Below are 17,853 nucleotides of genomic sequence, written 5' to 3'. Positions count from 1 at the left end.
CTGCTCCTCCAGGCAATAATGGGTCTTTGTGGAAGAGAAGTGAAAACTCACATTTGGGAGTAATTTAAGGAATAAAACTCAGACTGGAGTTGTTGTGTTTTTTTCTTTTCTTTTTTAAGGAGCAGGAGGAGGAAGAGGAGGTGTTTTGGTAGTGGGTGTAGCCGAGCAGGGGTTAATAATCCCTCATTTCTCGTGCAACCTCGGTGGCAGCACTCCGCGAAGTTTCCAGTTATGCACGAACACAAGTCAGGAGCTGCTTTCTCCAGAAACCTCAGCAGGACTCTCTGACTCCACTTCACTCCACGCTGTTTGTTGTCGTTGCTGCCATCTTTTTGTTGCACGCACCTGACGGATGTTTAACTCTTTCGAGAACTTTTTATTTTTATTTTTATTTTATTTTTAAATTATTTTGTGCTTTTTTCTTATTGGAGACGTTTAGCTGAGGTGAGGGAGGGGGAAGAACCTGCGTGTAAAATGTGAGGTATGTGCACAGCGTCAGTCCGTGACAACGTGAGACCAACTGGTGGCTGAAATACTTCACCACATTGGAGCCTAAAAAAAAAAAAAAAAAAACTGAATTATTAATGGACATGATGAACCTCAAAGTTCAGTGCATTTTAGTTTTCTTCACTTTTTATGTGCAAGAGGGATTATCAAGAGATTATGAAGCAAACCTTGGAGCAAATTTACTTTTACAGGTATATTTTCCTTTTATTTATTTATTTTATTTGCAGTTTTGTGTCATTTGAAACACACCCCTCTGTGAAACCAGCCTGAATCAAAGCAACAAGATGAATGTCTAACAGAAATATGACAGAACTGTATACATTTTAAAAAAATATATTTGGTCTGCTTGTGATCAAATCTGTTATGGGAATATTTCAAGAGTGACCCTTCAATAAGAAAGACTGGATTTTATTATTCTTGTACACACAAAAGGGGCTCCCCGAAGAGCCTTGACAGGTAATGTCATAACGTCTTTTTTAGTTCTCTGATCAGTAACCAACAGGATGTCCAAATAATGCCTCCCTAACCTGTGTCCAACCCTTGAACCACTGTGACTTCATTCATAGTTGAACTTAATCTCTCCCTGCCAGCTTCAGCAAAACAAAGAGAAAAAGGGGAATTCATACGAGACGTGCAAAAAGAAAACAGGATACACACATTGCATGAATTAAAAACACCTGGACTCCAGTATAATCCGAATTTTTATAACAATATCCAGTGAGCTTTTGCAGCTCTAACAGTGGCTTACTTATGGAGAACATATACAATCCTGTTTTCTATATAACCTATATGATTTTTATGTTTTCCTGTAAAGGGTTTTCCACTCTTTAAGTTATTTGTTTATGTTAAGTTCCCAGGATATGTGGTAATGTATTGACACAGCAATGACTTGTGTGCAGAATTAACATTTGCGACCAAACCATGCAAACCCTCACTGGCCCTGTGTACAGTGAAAGCATTTATTTCCAGTTCCACTTCCCCTCCATTCATGAATGGCTTTGATTCAGGATATTTTGACACAAAATCTTGACCCAACCCTCACATGGGGCAGATTGTGGAGATTACTTCAAAAAAGGGGAGAGATCTTGAACAAATATGGTACTGATGGATGGAATTATCCACCGTATCGGTGTCTGACTCGATTAACTTGCTGTTTCTTTTCCAGAGAGTAAAACGTCAAAGCAAACCAACAAAACCAGTGGTAAGTTTTTGAATTTCATCCACATGTCATAGCAGAAATATGGAAGGAGCTACTCATGTGGAGAACTAAATAACAGCTGTAATCTCTGGTTTTGTCCTCCTTGTTGTACAAAGTGAACTATAGAACGACACCCCTATGATCAGCAGCTACGCTGTGGTTTCCCTGCAGTTTGCTTCAGTTTTAGCCGTAAAGCAACCCACCGTGAAAACATACAGCAATTCAGTTTGTATAGCACAAACCACAGCTCTCCTAAATACCAGAGAGCCGGAGGGGCTGATGTGGCTCTCTCTTCCTCCTGCCTGTCGTCGCCTCATCCTGCAATAATGTGCTGACCAGATTGGTCTCAGCAGGCGCCGGCGTTTCCCGAGTAAACAAGAGGAGGACAGAGACGCCATGCAGAGAACTGCTTTGTGTTGTTTCGGTGACTCGTCAGAGCGATGCAGGGCCAAAGTGTGATGTGGGTAAAAAAAGGGAGAAAGAAAAAGTTGTGTGGGAGGCTTTGGATTTGTTTTCCGTGCATGTCAGGAATAAGACAGTAAACTTCTTTGCTGCTGATCTGATTTATGGTGTCACAGCTTTGTATGAATGTGGCACGAAGCCGGGACCACTGTAACACCGAGCTGTACTCCTGTGTGATAAGACTGCAGATGTCTCCTCTGAACTCTTGTGATTCACACCTGCATTTGTGCCTGTCACTAGCTGAAGGTGACAGACTACCATGTGAGGTGTTCGGTGGTGTCCCGCTATGCTGTTACAACAGTCCAGAGCTCAGTATGGAACCAGCTCCCCATCACCAAGGAGGCCGCCTTTGAGGTGGACCTGCCCTCCTCTGCTTTCATCTCCAACTTCACCATGTAAGTCAGCCTTTCACTGCCTCACTGTTACCTTTCACGTCACATTTGATCATTTGTAGCGCCTGATTTTCAATTTCCCTCACTTCTAATCTAACATTACTTTGAAAGTCAAGAAAAGCAGCCAGTAATCTTTTTGAAATGACACCTACTGGGTCAAAAGTATTGAAGTTGGCAGGGAAATCACATTTCTTCTCGGTAGAAATAATATTTCCCTGAGAAACTGTAATAAATAAAGTTATATTCTCATTAATGGGCAGATCCAGAAATAAAACTTCAGAGGAATTAAGTAAGGAACTAGAATTCCGGTCTGCAGGAGACACATAATTTGATTACTAAAAGGGGTTTGCTGACCGCTCTCCTTCAAAAAATGCTAAATATAAACAAAACAAATAAGTCAACATTGCAGGCCAAACACCGAGCCCTGAAGCTGGACTCGGGAGCGGAAGCAGGTCAGGAGGAGGGGGAACCTGAGGGCAGATGAATACCGGGCTTTGTAACTGGAAGTCAGAAAGTTAATAGAGAAAATGACAGGAGCTTGCCCAGTCCCCCTTTTTTCTCCCCCACGCAGTTTACAGAGGCAGCCTGCCAGTTTAGATACGCTACGTACACACACACACACACACACACACGACTACATCTACTGTATGTATGCGTGCCTACATGGTAAGTATGTGTGAGTCTGCAGCCTTTTATAAGCACATTGCTCCTTCACAGACACGTACATACATATGTTCACACACCGCCAAATACCCAGAGGGGGAAAAAAAGCTGTGGCAAGTGTGTTGCGTTACTTCTTTGGCATTTCTGTGTCTGAAACTAAGAACTCTATGTTCTGTGTGCAGGTCACTGATGTACAGTCATTCCTGAACTCACCCCCCCCCCAAATACACTCAGCCAGCCACACATATAAATACAAGCGCCTCCATTTTCCACTCCTGCTCTCTCACAGCCATTCTGCTCTGTTCCTCAAACAAGACCCGTTTCAAGCCTGCGGGTTTATTTTAGTTTGCCCTTGATGTTTTTTCTCTCTTTGGATATATTTGTTCAAAGGACTTGACCTTAATTTAGCACCTCGTGACATAAGTGGTCACCGAAAGTCTACGAAGTGCACTGTGTGAATTGGATCCCACATTTTTCGAGCGGCGGTTTTGGTTTGGGATTTTGCTGGGTGTGTGTGTGTGTAGCGCTCCCTCGGAGCGACCGTCGGCCTTGCAAGATCTCTCTTCATTAATGCTGTTTTTAAAGGGAAATTACTCTTTTCCACTCAGCCTGTTTATGACCCCGCCTCCCCCTCTTTACATGGTATGAACTCCATTTGTAAACAAGCATGATGCGTGTTTGTGAAGCAGCTTTGTGATCCCTCTGGAAATACGGGGGAGCAAATTCAAAGTAAATCATGCTCAGCAACTCAATGCAAGCCAGGCGTGAATCAGAAATATAATCTGGCTACTGTGAGTCACACAGAGAGCTGTTTCTTCCTCTTTTCTCTGTCCCATCAGAACCTCCAATGGCAAGGTGTATGTGGCCCAGGTGAAGGAAAGAGCTGCTGCACGGAAAATTTATGATGCCGCTAAGAAGCAAGGAAAAACAGCCGGGCTTGTTGCTACCAAGTCAGTTCCACAAAACAATCATTTTCAATGTCATTCTGCATGATTTCTAACACTTATGCATTTATATTTTCTCCTCTTGTTTTGCTCTGCGGTGATCCAGAGAGAGGGAGATCGAGAAGTTTCGGGTGGCGGTCAGCGTACCGTCGGGAGCACGGGTGTTCTTCTCCCTGTCCTACGAGGAGCTGTTACCTCGTCGACTCGGTCGCTATGAGCTCAGTCTGGGTCTGAGGCCCGGACAGCCTGTGCAGAACCTCACATTAGATGTCAGTATAACAGAGCGCACCGGCATCAGTTTCATCAAAGTTCTTCCTCTCAGGACAAGCAGACTGCTCTCCAACACTGCTCAAGGTTAGTTAGTTATGGCTGTGGAACAATGAAAGAATGACGGACCCTATTTTAGGCTTTGGTTTGTCCCTTCTGGGCTACTCCGGAAACATGACCGAGGTCACAAAAACACAACAATTCTTATGAAAACATGCGTATGACCATTATATTCCAGGTGATACAGACGCCCCTGCCTCCACTCATGTTGAGCGGGGCGCTAGCTGTGCCCGAGTTCGCTACAGTCCCACTTTACAGCAGCAGAACAGCATCTCCTCCAAAGGTCTCGACGCAGACTTCATTATTCAGTATGACGTGGATCTGAGAGACCTCATGGGCGAAATCCAGGTCAGGAGAACTCGTCTCTGGCTGGTCAAACATACATGAGTTCGTCACAATGATACTTTTATTTTGTATTTTCAGGTGTATGATGGCTACTTTGTGCATTACTTTGCACCCAGAGGACTTCCAGTGGTTCCTAAGGATGTTATATTTGTCATTGATGTCAGTGGCTCAATGATAGGCACCAAGATAAAACAGGTAAAGTGGACAAACTTCACGGACTACCTCCCCTAGAGCTACAGCTTTAGGATTGGAAAACTTGCAATGTTCTTCAAAGATTATGTGGAATTTCGGTCGATAATTTGAATCATTTCTGTCAGTAGACCAAGCAGGCGATGGGCACCATTCTTGGGGACCTCAGAGAGGGAGACCACTTCAATATCATCACCTTCTCCGACAAGGTTCACACTTGGAAGAAAGGACGAACTGTGAGAGCAACTCGGCAGAATGTACGAGACGCCAAAGACTTTGTGAAAAGGATTATTGCCGAAGGATGTGAGTTGAAACGTGGCATTGTTTGAACTGTGAAGTTGGTATTGTATTAACTTCCTTCCATCAGCGTTGATTGTCCCAATTGTTCCACTCAGGGACCAACATCAATGCAGCTCTGCTCTCAGCTGCCCAGCTCGTCAACCCGTCAACCTCTGCCTCTTCCAATGTCGTCTCATCCCGTCGCGTTCCCCTGGTAATCTTCCTTACTGATGGGGAGGCAACCATCGGTGTAACAGCAGGCGACACCATCCTTAGCAATGCCAAGAAGTCTCTGGGCTCTGCCTCTCTGTTTGGCCTTGCCTTTGGAGATGATGCAGACTTCCCCCTGTTGAAACGTCTGGCACTGGATAACCGAGGTGTGGCCAGGATGGTGTATGAGGACGCAGATGCAGCTTTGCAGCTGAAGGGCTTTTATGATGAAGTTGCCAGCCCTTTGCTATCAGACATCCAGCTGTCGTACCTGGATGATCAGGCGTTTGACATCACCCGCTCCCTGTTCCCAAACTACTTCCAAGGCTCTGAGTTGGTGGTTGCTGGGAAGGTCAAACCAGGGATCAAGGATTTAAAGGTGTCAGTGTCCGCCACTGATTCAAAGCAACGCGTCAAGTTGGAGAACGATGTGCTGATTTCCCAAGCAGAGGGGAACAAGAGTGACGATTCACTTGGCTGTTCGGCAGGCTTAGAAGGAATCTCCAGCTTTGTGCACCGTCTCTGGGCGTATTTCACCATCAAAGAGCTGCTACTGGCCAAACTGAACGCTACTGACGCTGCGACGCAAAGGTTACTGGCAGACAAGGCCACCAACCTATCCCTGAAATATAACTTTGTAACACCAGTCACTTCTTTAGTTGTAGTTAAGCCAGATGCAGATGAAGCCGCTCATACTCCAACCACTACACAACCCACCGCCGCAGCCACTATAACCACGACAGCCACGACCACCACCACCACCACCACCACCAAAATATCACCTATTGGTGCTGCAAAGAAGCCCAGTTCTCCTTCTAACAGCAAGCCTAGCAAAACAAAACCAGGCCCTCCTCAGCCACCTCAGGTTACACCGCAGACGAAAAAAACGTCCACAGTAAAAACAGTTTCATCGTCCAAGAAAACCACATCAACCACAATAAGTCCCAGCTCTGTCAAAACTGCTCCAGCACCATTCCTTGGTAAAAAGCCCACTCCTTCCCAGAATGAATCCAAAACTGCCTCTCCTCCTCCTGCTGGTAAGATACCCACATCTCTGCTCAATGCTCTGAAAACAGCATCTCCCCCTGCACCTGGAAAAGTCTCCACCCCGCAGCCAAACACCTTGAAAACAACCACTCCCTCAACAAACACCACAGTGTTAACATTTACCACCAGCACTCCACTTCCACTGAGCTCAGTAAAAACTGACCCTGCACCCCTGCCTGTAAGACCCCATACCCCTCAGCCCAGCACGGTGAAGACAACCCTCCCTTCTGCCAAAGCGACCGCCTCTACAGAGGCAGAAAACGGCACCACATCTGCTCCAGATGTTCCTCCACCTGAAGTCACCACCACTCCGCACGAGCTGCCGTCTCCGCTCACCTCTCCCACCCCGGCGCCGGCTCCTACTGCCGAAGACAACAACACAAACTCGGAGACGGATCTGAGCATCGCCACCTTTTTGTCGGCGACTTTTGCTCCCATGCCTGGCGTAACAGATGGGCCACGGCTTTGGGAAGCAGCAGGCCTTCTGGGTAGGTCGCACCCTGTGATGAGTCTAATCTGAAATCATAGCCTTCCTGTGCCCCGAGGAGTTCCAAGCTGAGGGTGCATGATTTTATATTTTTATGCCTAACTGACTGTTCCTCATCTCTCCACTAGATGTCTCTACTTTCATTCAGAGAAAAGGTAAAACTGAATTACATTTTATCTGGTAAAAATGAATGACAGATGTTAAATTATGATATATCATGTCAATCAGCATCGGAAGTGAATTTAAATCTGTTTTATGTTCTTCCTCTTATAGATATCGACCTTGTGAAAGGTAAATATCACCATTAATCCTTCTTATCCTGCCGTTGCCTGAAAAATTAAAATTCCTTCACGAACAACAGAACACATTCTGATTTCAGTGTTTGCTCTCATTACCCAGACTATGACGCAACCTATGACTATGACTACGATCTCAGCTATGATGCCTGTAAGTTTAAAATGCTCATTCAGGGGAAGTTTTGTACTTTTTTGCACCTCCTTTTCAAGGCTTTTAAAAGTTTCACGTCAAATACGTTTCCTGATTTAATTTTAGGGGATGACACTGCAGACACAGAGTCATTTGGTAAGTATTTAGAGGGTTTGCATGTCTTAAATCATTGTAGAGACACTTCTTGCAATACCAGCACAGTCCTGTCATTGGTTTTAGTGATTGCAAGTGAAGGGGGCTGTCCTTTAGTTGAATGTCTTGTGCTTTTAGAACCTCTGTCCAGACTGAGCACCGTCCGGGTCTTCTCCTCATCAGGTCAAGATGACTTTTTATTTAGTTGTTTCTAATGACGCCATTCGTTTAGTGTTTTCATGTTGTATTAATGTTCACTGTTGTCTGTTGTAGTTGATGGAGATCCTCATTTTTTGGTCCAGCTGCCAAAGCTGCATCAGAACTTGTGTTTCACAGTCGACGGCAGGGCTAATGATGTTCTTAGACTTTTAGAGGACCCAGAGAGAGGTACGCATGTTTTGAAACTATCTAATACACGGTTATAAATTTAAGTGTAGTACTAAATGTGTGTTCCCTTCCTCCTCAAGGGATCATTGTCGATGGCCATCTGATGGGGGCTCCTTCCAAGCACGGTGCAGAAGATCGACCCCGAACCTACTTCGACCAGCTCACCGTTTCTTCAGCCACGGGCGGCTCTGGTGACATCACGATCACCCTCACGTTGGACGCTGTAGTGGTGGAAGGGGAAGGTCGGGATATCCTCCCCATCAATCAGCAGGGATCTGTGAGGAGGCAGGGTGTGACGGTTACCGTGGACAACCATCGGAGCTGCTGGATCGAGCTGGCCAAGGATGTGCGGTTCCTGGTCCTGTTCCACCACTACAAACATCCCAGTTACCTGCAGCTGGCTCACCTGGGGTTCTACATCACAGACGGACGGGGGTTGTCTGCTTCAACTCAAGGACTACTGGGTACGTCGACGCTCACTGTGCCAGCTCACTGTCCTTCAGTGGTGAAGGAAGTACTAACATCCTTTATATAAGTAAAAGTACCAATACAGTAAAACACACTGTCCTTCATTGAGGCCAATGTTTAGTTTATCTGTTCTTTGCCTCCTCCAGAAACACGGCAGATCTGCAGTGTCTGTAGATATAAAAGCCTGAGTCATCAGCCAAATGTACTGAACGACTCATTCTGCAGAAAGATGTTGCCTGTGACTGATGACTGTGACATTATTAGGTTGTAGAGTTGTAGTTGTTGATTTTAACTACTTCATATATAGTAAAGCAGCAGTGACAGACAGTACAGTGGTTCCCAGCGTGGACATTCATAATGTGCTTCTAGGAAATCAGTACTCTATGCGTAATATTTCACATTAGGTACTGTTAATGTATATTTTACATAACTAGCCTGCTGCTTTTCACCATCACATCATCATTTTCAGTGGCCCCACTCTGGAGAATTTCTTCGGGGTGAGCTTTTATGTGTAAAATCTTAAATTTAAAGGTCCAGTATGTTGGATTTAGTGGGTTGTATTTGCACAACATGGACTATGGAATGGAATATAGCTTGCATAACTATGTGTATAGTCATGGGAAAGTAAGAATCGATATGTTTTTGTCGTTTTGTTTATGTTTGCTGCCACTGTAGTTTCCTTCATGACAGTTATGGGAGGGTGGTTGCACTAAATACACCACTAGATGCCACTAAATCCTCAGCACTCTATGACTAGTAACAAGAAATATAAAGTTGTTTTTGCTGTCTTCTGTTTGTCTACAGGCCAGTTTCAGCATGTCGACATGAGCGTAACTGCGGTGAAGGATTATGTGGACGGAGGCGCTCACAGGGAGGCTGTTTCAGCCAGAGGGATCCTGAGGTGGGGATCAGAGCACATGCCAGTCACCTTGCAAGACAAGACGCTGAAAGACACGGTGCGTAAACGCCACACAGGCAAGTGCTGGGTGGTGCCCAAGGCAGAGATAGAGAGACTACTGGGTCATCCATACGAGAGCTACGTGGTGGATCGTGTGTAATTCTAGCCGAGTCAGCCAGCTCCACCTTGTTGCCCTCTCTGCCGCACAGCTCAGGTCACAGGCAATTATGTGGTTATTGGACAAAGGATGAGCAAGAACTGGGACTCCGTGAGGCTAAAATGACATGTTGGTTACAGTCTGTGAATGTGTCTAATATTCAGGGTCGATTACAGGGAGGGGGGAAGAGGCAGTGACAGACAGACAGAAAGAGAAAGCTGCATGTAAAGGAGCAATGAAGACGTACAGTTTGACAGATACAGTGACGGGCTGAATGATGCTGCTGTTCTCTCCATTAATGAAACTGAATTGGATTCAAGCTCTGTGCTCTTTATCTGTGACAGAGACGCAATGTTCTCCTGTTCGCATGGCAACCGCAACAACATGTCCATTTTGTGCTGCAGCAGTTAAACGCTCGCTCCGAAAATGTCTCGCAAAAAAAAACAAAAAACGAAATCTGTTCAGAAGTTCGAAGATATTTATCAGATTATTCGTATGTATTTCGTCGTGAAATTATAGATTCTTCTACTTCAGAATCATCTGTAATTATTAAAACTGTATCACTCTGTAAGTTGTATTTTTTTAGTACAAGTGTATATAAAATATTATTGTATGTATGTATAGATAATCTACAGCTTCAAAAAGAAAAACAAAATCAGGGTCTTTCCAGGTTTGCCATGTGCTTTTTATTTTTCTATCATTTCATTCATAGTTTAATTCATTTTATTTGTTACACAAGACATTAGGCATTGTTCACGTACTAGTGATCAAACAAGGACAGTAAGTTTTCTACTACTCAGCCTATTTCTTTTTGTCAATTTCAAAAGGGATATTGTCAATAGTGGTTTTACCGAAGGCCAAACTGTATGGAAATTAAAACAGTACAACCACACATGAGGCTTTTTGTTTTCAATAAATAAAAAAAAAAGATAAGAGAGAGAGAGAGAGAGAACAGTATTTGATGTTGGGGAAGGGCAGGAGAGTAAATATATCTATGTTCAAAGAGTAGACAGTATTCCAGTTTTAATCAGGTAACATGTTTCCAGGATGAAGAACCACACACAACGTCGAATGATGCACAGTGTGAAAACTGTCGTGAATACACTAGCTGTCTAGTTATCCTTCCGTCAAAACCTGTTTCTTAGGAATGCTAATAATCATATTAAATCATGATGCAGCACTGGAATGATCAGAACACATGACACAGCAAATAACAAACAAAAAACTAAGAATTTGGGTGTGCATCACTTTAAAAAAAAAGAACGAAAGAAAAACGAAACCCATTTTATCATCAGAGCATAAACTAATAGCATAGCATATTCAGCATTTGACATAAACCGTTCCACAATATACGTCAGTGAAATTCAAATAAATAAAGAGCATAACAAGAAGACACGTCAACACCCCAAACACGCGATGACTTTGTTTAGAGTTGTTAAGGGATTTGTCCTGGTGGATAAAGTGAAAACGATGAGAGCGGCTCATCCGCCTGTCGTCGCCGAGCCGCAGATCAAATCTGGCTGTGAAAGAGTCGAGTGTGTGCACTGCAGAGATATGAGGAACTGCCTCAGGTGTACAATGACAGCCCCCGCCGTGGGAGAAAACAATATCCCTTCTCTATAGTATTCAAGTCAGATCTGCAGAGCAACATACGAGCTACCAAACGTCGTCAGCGAGTTTTTGCCAATAACAGCAACACCATTTTTGGCACAAGACTGACCTTCCACTAACGGTTAGTTTAAACGAAGCTGATTTTTCTTAAAGGGCCCGAATATTTAACCCCAAATTAAGGCTAAAACCAAAAACAAAAATGAAAAAGCTTCTTGGTTCTTTCTCGTGGGGCGGCACCTAGAACTGTGGCTTCATACCTTTCACTATGCTACAAAGTCATTTAAAGTTATGGGAGTGTATCCAGCTTTCCCCTCTATTAACAACTATTTTTTCATAGGGTTTAGTCCCTAAGGGAGTGACTTATCTAAACGACATACACAAGGGTTGAAACAACCGAGACACAACCTGGTGCTTTTCACTATGAGCCGAAATTTCAGTCTTCACTCGTCTTCACTCAAAAGTGAAACTTTCCAAAACGTCCAATCTCAAAACATTCCTCCCCTGCATACATTCGTTTACCCCCGTGGCACACTTCCTCGCATCTCAACGATTATCAGCTCCGTCTTCCATCATCATCTCATCAATCGTTCCCGAACACTTCGCCTTAGAAAACCTCGCCCTGACACTAGAAAAGTCCTCTCCTTGACATTCCCTTTTTAAATTCAATGTTCAAACTTTTGAAGACCACAGTTTGTTTTTGTTTTTTTCAAACCACAGATCTGTAAACTTCATAACTTCAGCCAGTGAAATGTGCACCGAGTATATAGAAATAAAACTCTTCAATAATTTAAAATGTTAGAAAGTAAACTACTCAAATTCAAAAAAAAAAAAATCGACATCACACAACAGAGATAAACGAAGATTTTTTTTTTTTTTCGGATGTGTGGGGGGGGTGAAGGAGGGAGGGAGGGAGGAGACAGTTAATAGCCACTGGTTAGCTTTGCCAGGGAACACAACAGCATTGCAAAGTGACAGAACAGCCCATTTATATGTAATTTGTCATCACATTGTTTTGCCCGACCAACAGATTTTTGCCAAAAAAAAAAAAAAAAAAAACAGGGCGGGGTTTTTTTTTTTTTTTTTTTTTTTTTCTTTGTTTTTTTTTGTTGTTGTTGAAGTTAACACAGGTAAAAGACCAAGTAAGAGAAAAGTGAAAGCAGGGTTGACAGGAGCGATACGTGGGAATGGTCCAGCCTTCATACAGCAGTGTCTTTTTGAAGTCTATGTACAATACTACTGTGTGTAAAAGATGCATGCATGTCAACTGGAGGCGACCCATCCAGAGGATTCTACACTAAGCCATTACAGATCTCTCATGTCAGAGCTCATCGATCTTCCGTCCACCCGACCTCTGATACGAGACGTCACAGAAAAGGATGAGATGCTTTGAAAATCGCCGACGACAAGTAATAAATTCACCTCTAATGATAATAGTTAAGACATGATTATACTGTAAATTTCTACAATGGAATGAGAGGCCGTATCAACCCTGCTTTTCGGTGACAGAGAGAAGGAGTGTGAGTATTTGAACAGTGTGTGTGTGTGTGTATTTGTGTGTTTTGTGAGCGTTTATGTGTTTTTTTTTTAACGTGTCAAGAGAGAGAGGGACGTAAGGAAAAGGAGGCAAACGGCCGAGGGGCAGGCAGGCCTCTCTCCGCCACGGCACACACACTCCCCCACCTGCTTGTGTTGTTTAGTTTTTTTAAAGGACTGCTCAGGACAGCCCGTTGACCTCTACCGCAGGCTCTGCCGCCGCCGCCGCCTCTTTTGCCCCTTTTTCACCCCCGCCTCCTCTCCCAGCCCCGCCCTCTCTCGGAAGCCCCCTCTCTAACCCGCTCACTGCTCATCCTCCCCAAACACATCGTTCTGTTTGCGCTTCATGTTCTCAAAGTCAAAGTCGCTCCCGGTCATACGTTTGTAGATGTCCTTGATGTCGTTGCAAGTGGTCTCGAAGTGAGTGGTGGCATCGTAGGACCTTGAGGCGAAGACCTGGGGAGACATGAAATAACAGGACTGAGGATCGACAGCCAGGTGCGTGAAACGTTCACAGTGACAACGCTAACCTGCTGATGTACGACAGGTAATGTTTACCATGCTCATTGTGTCACTTAAGCATACTACTGCAAGCAAATAACTCTTAAAGCAAAGCTGAGGCTGGTGGAGATGTCATTGTTTTGAAAAATGTCGAGCTATTTAACTCAACTTGTTAACACCATGGTGGTGCAAGATTTAAAAAAATCAAGAGATCTTCAAAGTCTGGATTCGTCTGGAACAATCCAGTAAAAGTCAAACTATTTCATTGAAAAAGTGAAAACTTTGAACAGTTGGTGGCGCTAGAAGAAAAGTCAGAGGATCACTAAAGTAATGATAATTCATCCTCTAGGACCTGTGCATGTGTACAGAAAAATTCCTGTAAATATGTCCATTGATGGTCAAGATATTTCCCTCTGAACCACACTTGACAAACTTGTGGTGGTGCTACAGGAAAGGTCGGGGTACATCCTGTTGGGACCATGAACGTCTGCTCAAAGAACTCATGTAATAGTTGAGATATTTCTAGTCTGGACCACACTGGACTGAGCAAACTTGCTCTGAGGATCATACAAAATACAAAAGTTTTCCCCAGGAAGAATCTTTTTATAGTTGAAATGTTGTTGAGGGAAAGAGATTTCTCACCTGGCTCTCAGTACCGTCATCCGTGGGCTCATAAAGGTCACTAATAGCCACAAACCTGTCAAAAAAACAAACAAACAGCTCAATAAACAAAGTTCCTAAAAAGGTTTTAGCTTCATGGCGTGCTGATTTGTGAAGCCATAAAAGCATGACATATTGAAAATGCTGACTTTTGGTCGATGGGCTCGAGCAGCTCCAGAGCCGGCTCGATCTCAGCCTCGGGCTCGCTGGTTTCCACTGTGGTGCTGACGATGGCAATGTACTTCCCCTGGGCTGCCACGTTGTGAGCATAGGAGATCATGCACACGTAGATGTCTGGAAAAATTGATAGAAGGGTTTAAGAGGAGGTTGAGTCAAGTCGAGTCACCTGGAATCTGCATCCAATGATTTTTCTTTTTTGGCCACTTGGGGGCAGCAGAAACAAGCTGTTAACACAACACTGACATATTCCTAGTTATAGACCTTCAACTTCATTTGTAACCTACGAGCTCTGCTTGTTATCTCCTGCACTTCAAATCAAACCATTTAGCAGAATCTTCACAATTGATCTCACTTTTACTTTTTAACATTCAGCTGATCTATTAAATCTACAAACGATGCTCACCTGAGTTGCGGTTAACCTGATTCTGAGGAATGATGATCTGGCAGGAGTTGGCGTCGTTGGTGTTTTTGATGGGGTGGCTGAGGACGCAGATCACGCGGATCACCTGACCGGCCTTACGGACGCGGTCTGGGATGTAGCTGGGGTCGCAGATGAGCTGCTTACAACGAGCCACCTGTAGCGCGAAGAACGAGAACGAACGAACGAATGAATGAGTGAGTGTGTGAACGATAGACTAAATGAGTTTGTTGAATTTGTATAATGACGGGCGATAAATCAGCTTGGCTGTACCTCGCCCTCAGACTTCACTCCAACCACATGGCCACCTTCCATCACAATCTCATCCACTGGTTTGTTCAGCATGTAGGTACCTCCGTAGATTGCACTCAATCTAAAATGACAAGTATATGAGTTAAATCATGGAGTGGGTTTCTGTTTTTTTACGATTAAAGACAAGTAATCTAGAAACTAGAGATACAAATGTATTAAAAAAAAGACCTGGCAAATCCCTGCGGCAGCTCTCCCAGACCATACAGGGGGTAGAGGTAGGGGCTCTTCCCATATCGAGCCAGAGACTCGCTGTACAGCTTGATACGATTGACTGTCTCCAAACAGGGGACATCAAGATAGCTGAAGGAGAGACGGAAACAGCAGAGGACAACAGTAAATAAGAAGTCTGTGTGGATTTACAGCTTTAGTCCACATAAAACCTGGTCAAAGTCAAACCTGGTGGACAGTTTCAGAAGAATTGAAAGTATGTGACATCAGGGACTCAGTAGCTAACATTAAATCATTATTAATCTTGTATTAATGCATATATTCCTTAGTCAAATTCACAAATGCAGCAGTGAAATCAAGCTAAACTTTTCCGACTTTCTCTCTTGTCCTTACTCATCTGTCCTGTAGAGGGCCAGGGCGTGGCCGGTGAAGTCAATGACATCCTGGCCGAGGTCAAACTTCTTGTAAACATCCCTCATCGTTGTGGTTTTGGGGTCCACGCCCTCAAAGGTCTTGGGGTCATTCTCATCGAAGTTGGCCACAAAGACTAAGAACTTCCGAAACCTTCGCTTCTCAAACATTCCCATCAGATCTGGACATTCAAACAAAGGCTTCATGTTGCAGTACGCTGATTTAATAAGCTGTTTCACTGTGATTAGACACATTTGGTCGACTTACTTGAAGCTAGCGCCTCAGTCTCGGTCGACGGCACCTTGTAGATCTTTCCTCCTTTGTAGACAAAGCTTCCCTCCACTACCTTAAAGTCCAGGTATCGTGTCACCTCTGTGTATAGCAGCATCTTCACAAGCTGACCTGCAATCCCGCAGACAAAGGTCTGTTACTATTTGCCATCAGAATTCTGTCTTGATATAATCCTGGGCCTCATCAGGAATACTAATTATCATCACAATTATCTCCTGTGCCAGAGAGTTTCATGGTGATATATTCTTTTATTAAAATTCAGTGACGATGAACTGACCATTGGCCATGAGAAACTTGGGGATGAGGTCAACGTTCCAGTCCCTTCCTCTGCCCATGGACTCGGGCGGAGTGTCTGGAAGATTGAAGCGCTTGTACAGCTGTCGGGGGGAGGAGAACAGGAAACAGAAACTCAATCTTGCGAGCCCCGAAATCTATGAAGCTGACAGAACCTGAAGCATTGTGAAGGATACGGCGCTGAGCGAATAAAGACAATAAAAACCGGCAGCTGATGCACAATGGCACTGGACGTAAAATGAGATGTACTGAGGGGCATAAAATATATTGATTGCTTTTATAGATCCCAGGAGCCCTTTACTTTACCTCCTCCAGAGGGGTGATGGAAGAGCTCTCGCCTCCATAGTAAGGGTTCCTGTCCATGTGCAGGACCTTTTTCCCATTCACAGACATGATCCCGGACAGAATGCATTCCTGCATAAGACATAAGATTGAACACCGGGCATGAGCATTTCAATAACGATCTGAAATCAATCTGAAATGAATGCACGCCAAATAAAAGTGAGTTAGGGAAGAGAGGTTTCATAGAAACAATAAAGGGAAGTTGAGAGAAGGCTGCAGGGAGGAGAGAAGGATCGACACACGCATGCGCACTACCTCGTTTCACCCTACTGTAATAATAATAATAATCAGAATCATGATAATTAGCATGATTATGACGTAAAATCCACACAACAACATCACACAATGATGAAACCCGATTTATTCCGACTATGCGGTGACGACATGATATTTGATACCTTTCATAAAACTACAAAAATGTCGACTTTTACGCACGATTAGTGCCAAATAAAACGCACCCGGCGTGTTTTCTGCCGCATCGGGGTGTGATAAGTGAAGTGGAAACTGCGGCTCATGTCATTGAATAAACCCCGTGCTCAGGCCTGCGCCAACCCTCAGGATGGAGGCCTGTCTATGCAAAGAGGACCATGACACACACTGGGGTTACGCCTAAAAGATGCTACAGGGTGTAACACAACACTGAGCCGGCTGTGGTGGAATATCCAAGGAATTAAAAACAAGAAAAACTCCGTTCTCAAGCATGGTTAGTTTGATTTGACGCACAAAGAGGTCGACTGGGCTGTGTTTTCTTTATTTTAAACAAAGCGAGTCTGTTATGACAATTCTCAAATGTCACAAGGATGCAGGGAGGCTTTCCTCCCATCAGAGGATCGCAGGCCTGCAGGAGCCGAATAATCATATCCGTGCAGAATAAAAAACACTTACTGTGAGTCCGGTGCCCAAAACGATCACATCATATTCCTCATCCATGTTGTATCACCGCCTCTCCCGTCTCGCCCTCTTTTTTTTTTCTTTTTTTTTTGCTTTAAAGAAAATGAAGGGTGTTGAAGGGAAGAACAGCCTCAGTGAGTCCACAGAAAATAAACCGGGTCGCGGGTTGCTCTGGTCTCCCCTTGTCTCTCAAAGTGCTGCAAACCGGCGCGTTTAAAGAAAAAGTATATTATTTATTAATCATTAGGCTTTAATGACCAAATGCAATCCACTGTCCACACTGTCACCGGCGAGGACGACCAAAGATGGCCCTGATCGTGGAGCACTCTAGAACAATGTCAGTGCGCGTCGACAAATAGTGCGCATCCTCCTTCCCTCTCTCTCTCTCTTCCTATCATACTGCCACACACACACACACAGACACACACACAATGGACACAAACAGAAAAGCCAGCTGTAATATGAAACCCTTGGCTTTACACACACACACACGCTGAGTTTTAAAGTTTGTCTCGCAGTTTTAACATTTTTTTAAAAACATTTATTCATCCAAAAGTCTTATTTTGTTTTTTCTATCCTTCGTTTCCAGTTTGTAGGCGCAGCGTTGCGTGGATGCAGGCAAGGCAAGGCAAGGCAGGGTGTATCCCTCCGCCACCACAGCTGTGTGTGTGTGTGTGTGTGTGTGTGTGTGTGTGTGTGTGG

The 17,853-nt window shown here is 44.2% G+C and overlaps 2 protein-coding genes across 2 annotated transcripts; one reads left to right on the top strand and one right to left on the bottom strand.

Annotated features, from left to right (window-relative positions):
* Positions 1 to 38: 38 nt before the first annotated feature.
* Positions 39 to 10,591, top strand: itih6 (inter-alpha-trypsin inhibitor heavy chain family member 6). Its single transcript, XM_019268796.2, has 17 exons — positions 39 to 698; positions 1,673 to 1,708; positions 2,408 to 2,562; positions 4,062 to 4,172; positions 4,273 to 4,520; positions 4,672 to 4,841; positions 4,917 to 5,033; positions 5,159 to 5,330; positions 5,423 to 7,051; positions 7,179 to 7,205; positions 7,324 to 7,341; positions 7,450 to 7,497; positions 7,603 to 7,632; positions 7,768 to 7,812; positions 7,903 to 8,016; positions 8,097 to 8,480; positions 9,289 to 10,591. Exons 1-17 carry the CDS (start codon positions 585 to 587, stop codon positions 9,540 to 9,542), a joined length of 3,672 nt encoding a protein of 1,223 aa, XP_019124341.2. The 5' UTR covers positions 39 to 584; the 3' UTR covers positions 9,543 to 10,591.
* A 205-nt stretch (positions 10,592 to 10,796) lies between these two features.
* Positions 10,797 to 17,525, bottom strand: gdi1 (GDP dissociation inhibitor 1). The gene is made up of 11 exons (XM_010737061.3): positions 17,146 to 17,525; positions 16,225 to 16,332; positions 15,902 to 16,001; positions 15,601 to 15,735; positions 15,316 to 15,514; positions 14,923 to 15,054; positions 14,716 to 14,815; positions 14,428 to 14,599; positions 13,994 to 14,138; positions 13,827 to 13,881; positions 10,797 to 13,139 (listed from the first exon to the last, which is right to left on the bottom strand). The coding sequence occupies exons 1-11, from the start codon at positions 17,188 to 17,190 to the stop codon at positions 12,987 to 12,989; spliced, it is 1,344 nt and encodes a 447-aa protein (XP_010735363.1). The 5' UTR covers positions 17,191 to 17,525; the 3' UTR covers positions 10,797 to 12,986.
* Positions 17,526 to 17,853: the final 328 nt, after the last annotated feature.

This window comes from Larimichthys crocea, chromosome XV (genome assembly GCF_000972845.2).
Source record: "Larimichthys crocea isolate SSNF chromosome XV, L_crocea_2.0, whole genome shotgun sequence".
Taxonomy (NCBI): Eukaryota; Metazoa; Chordata; class Actinopteri; family Sciaenidae; genus Larimichthys; species Larimichthys crocea.
The sequence above is the reverse complement of the archived record's forward strand: the minus strand, read 5'-3'. Positions and strand labels throughout refer to the sequence as shown.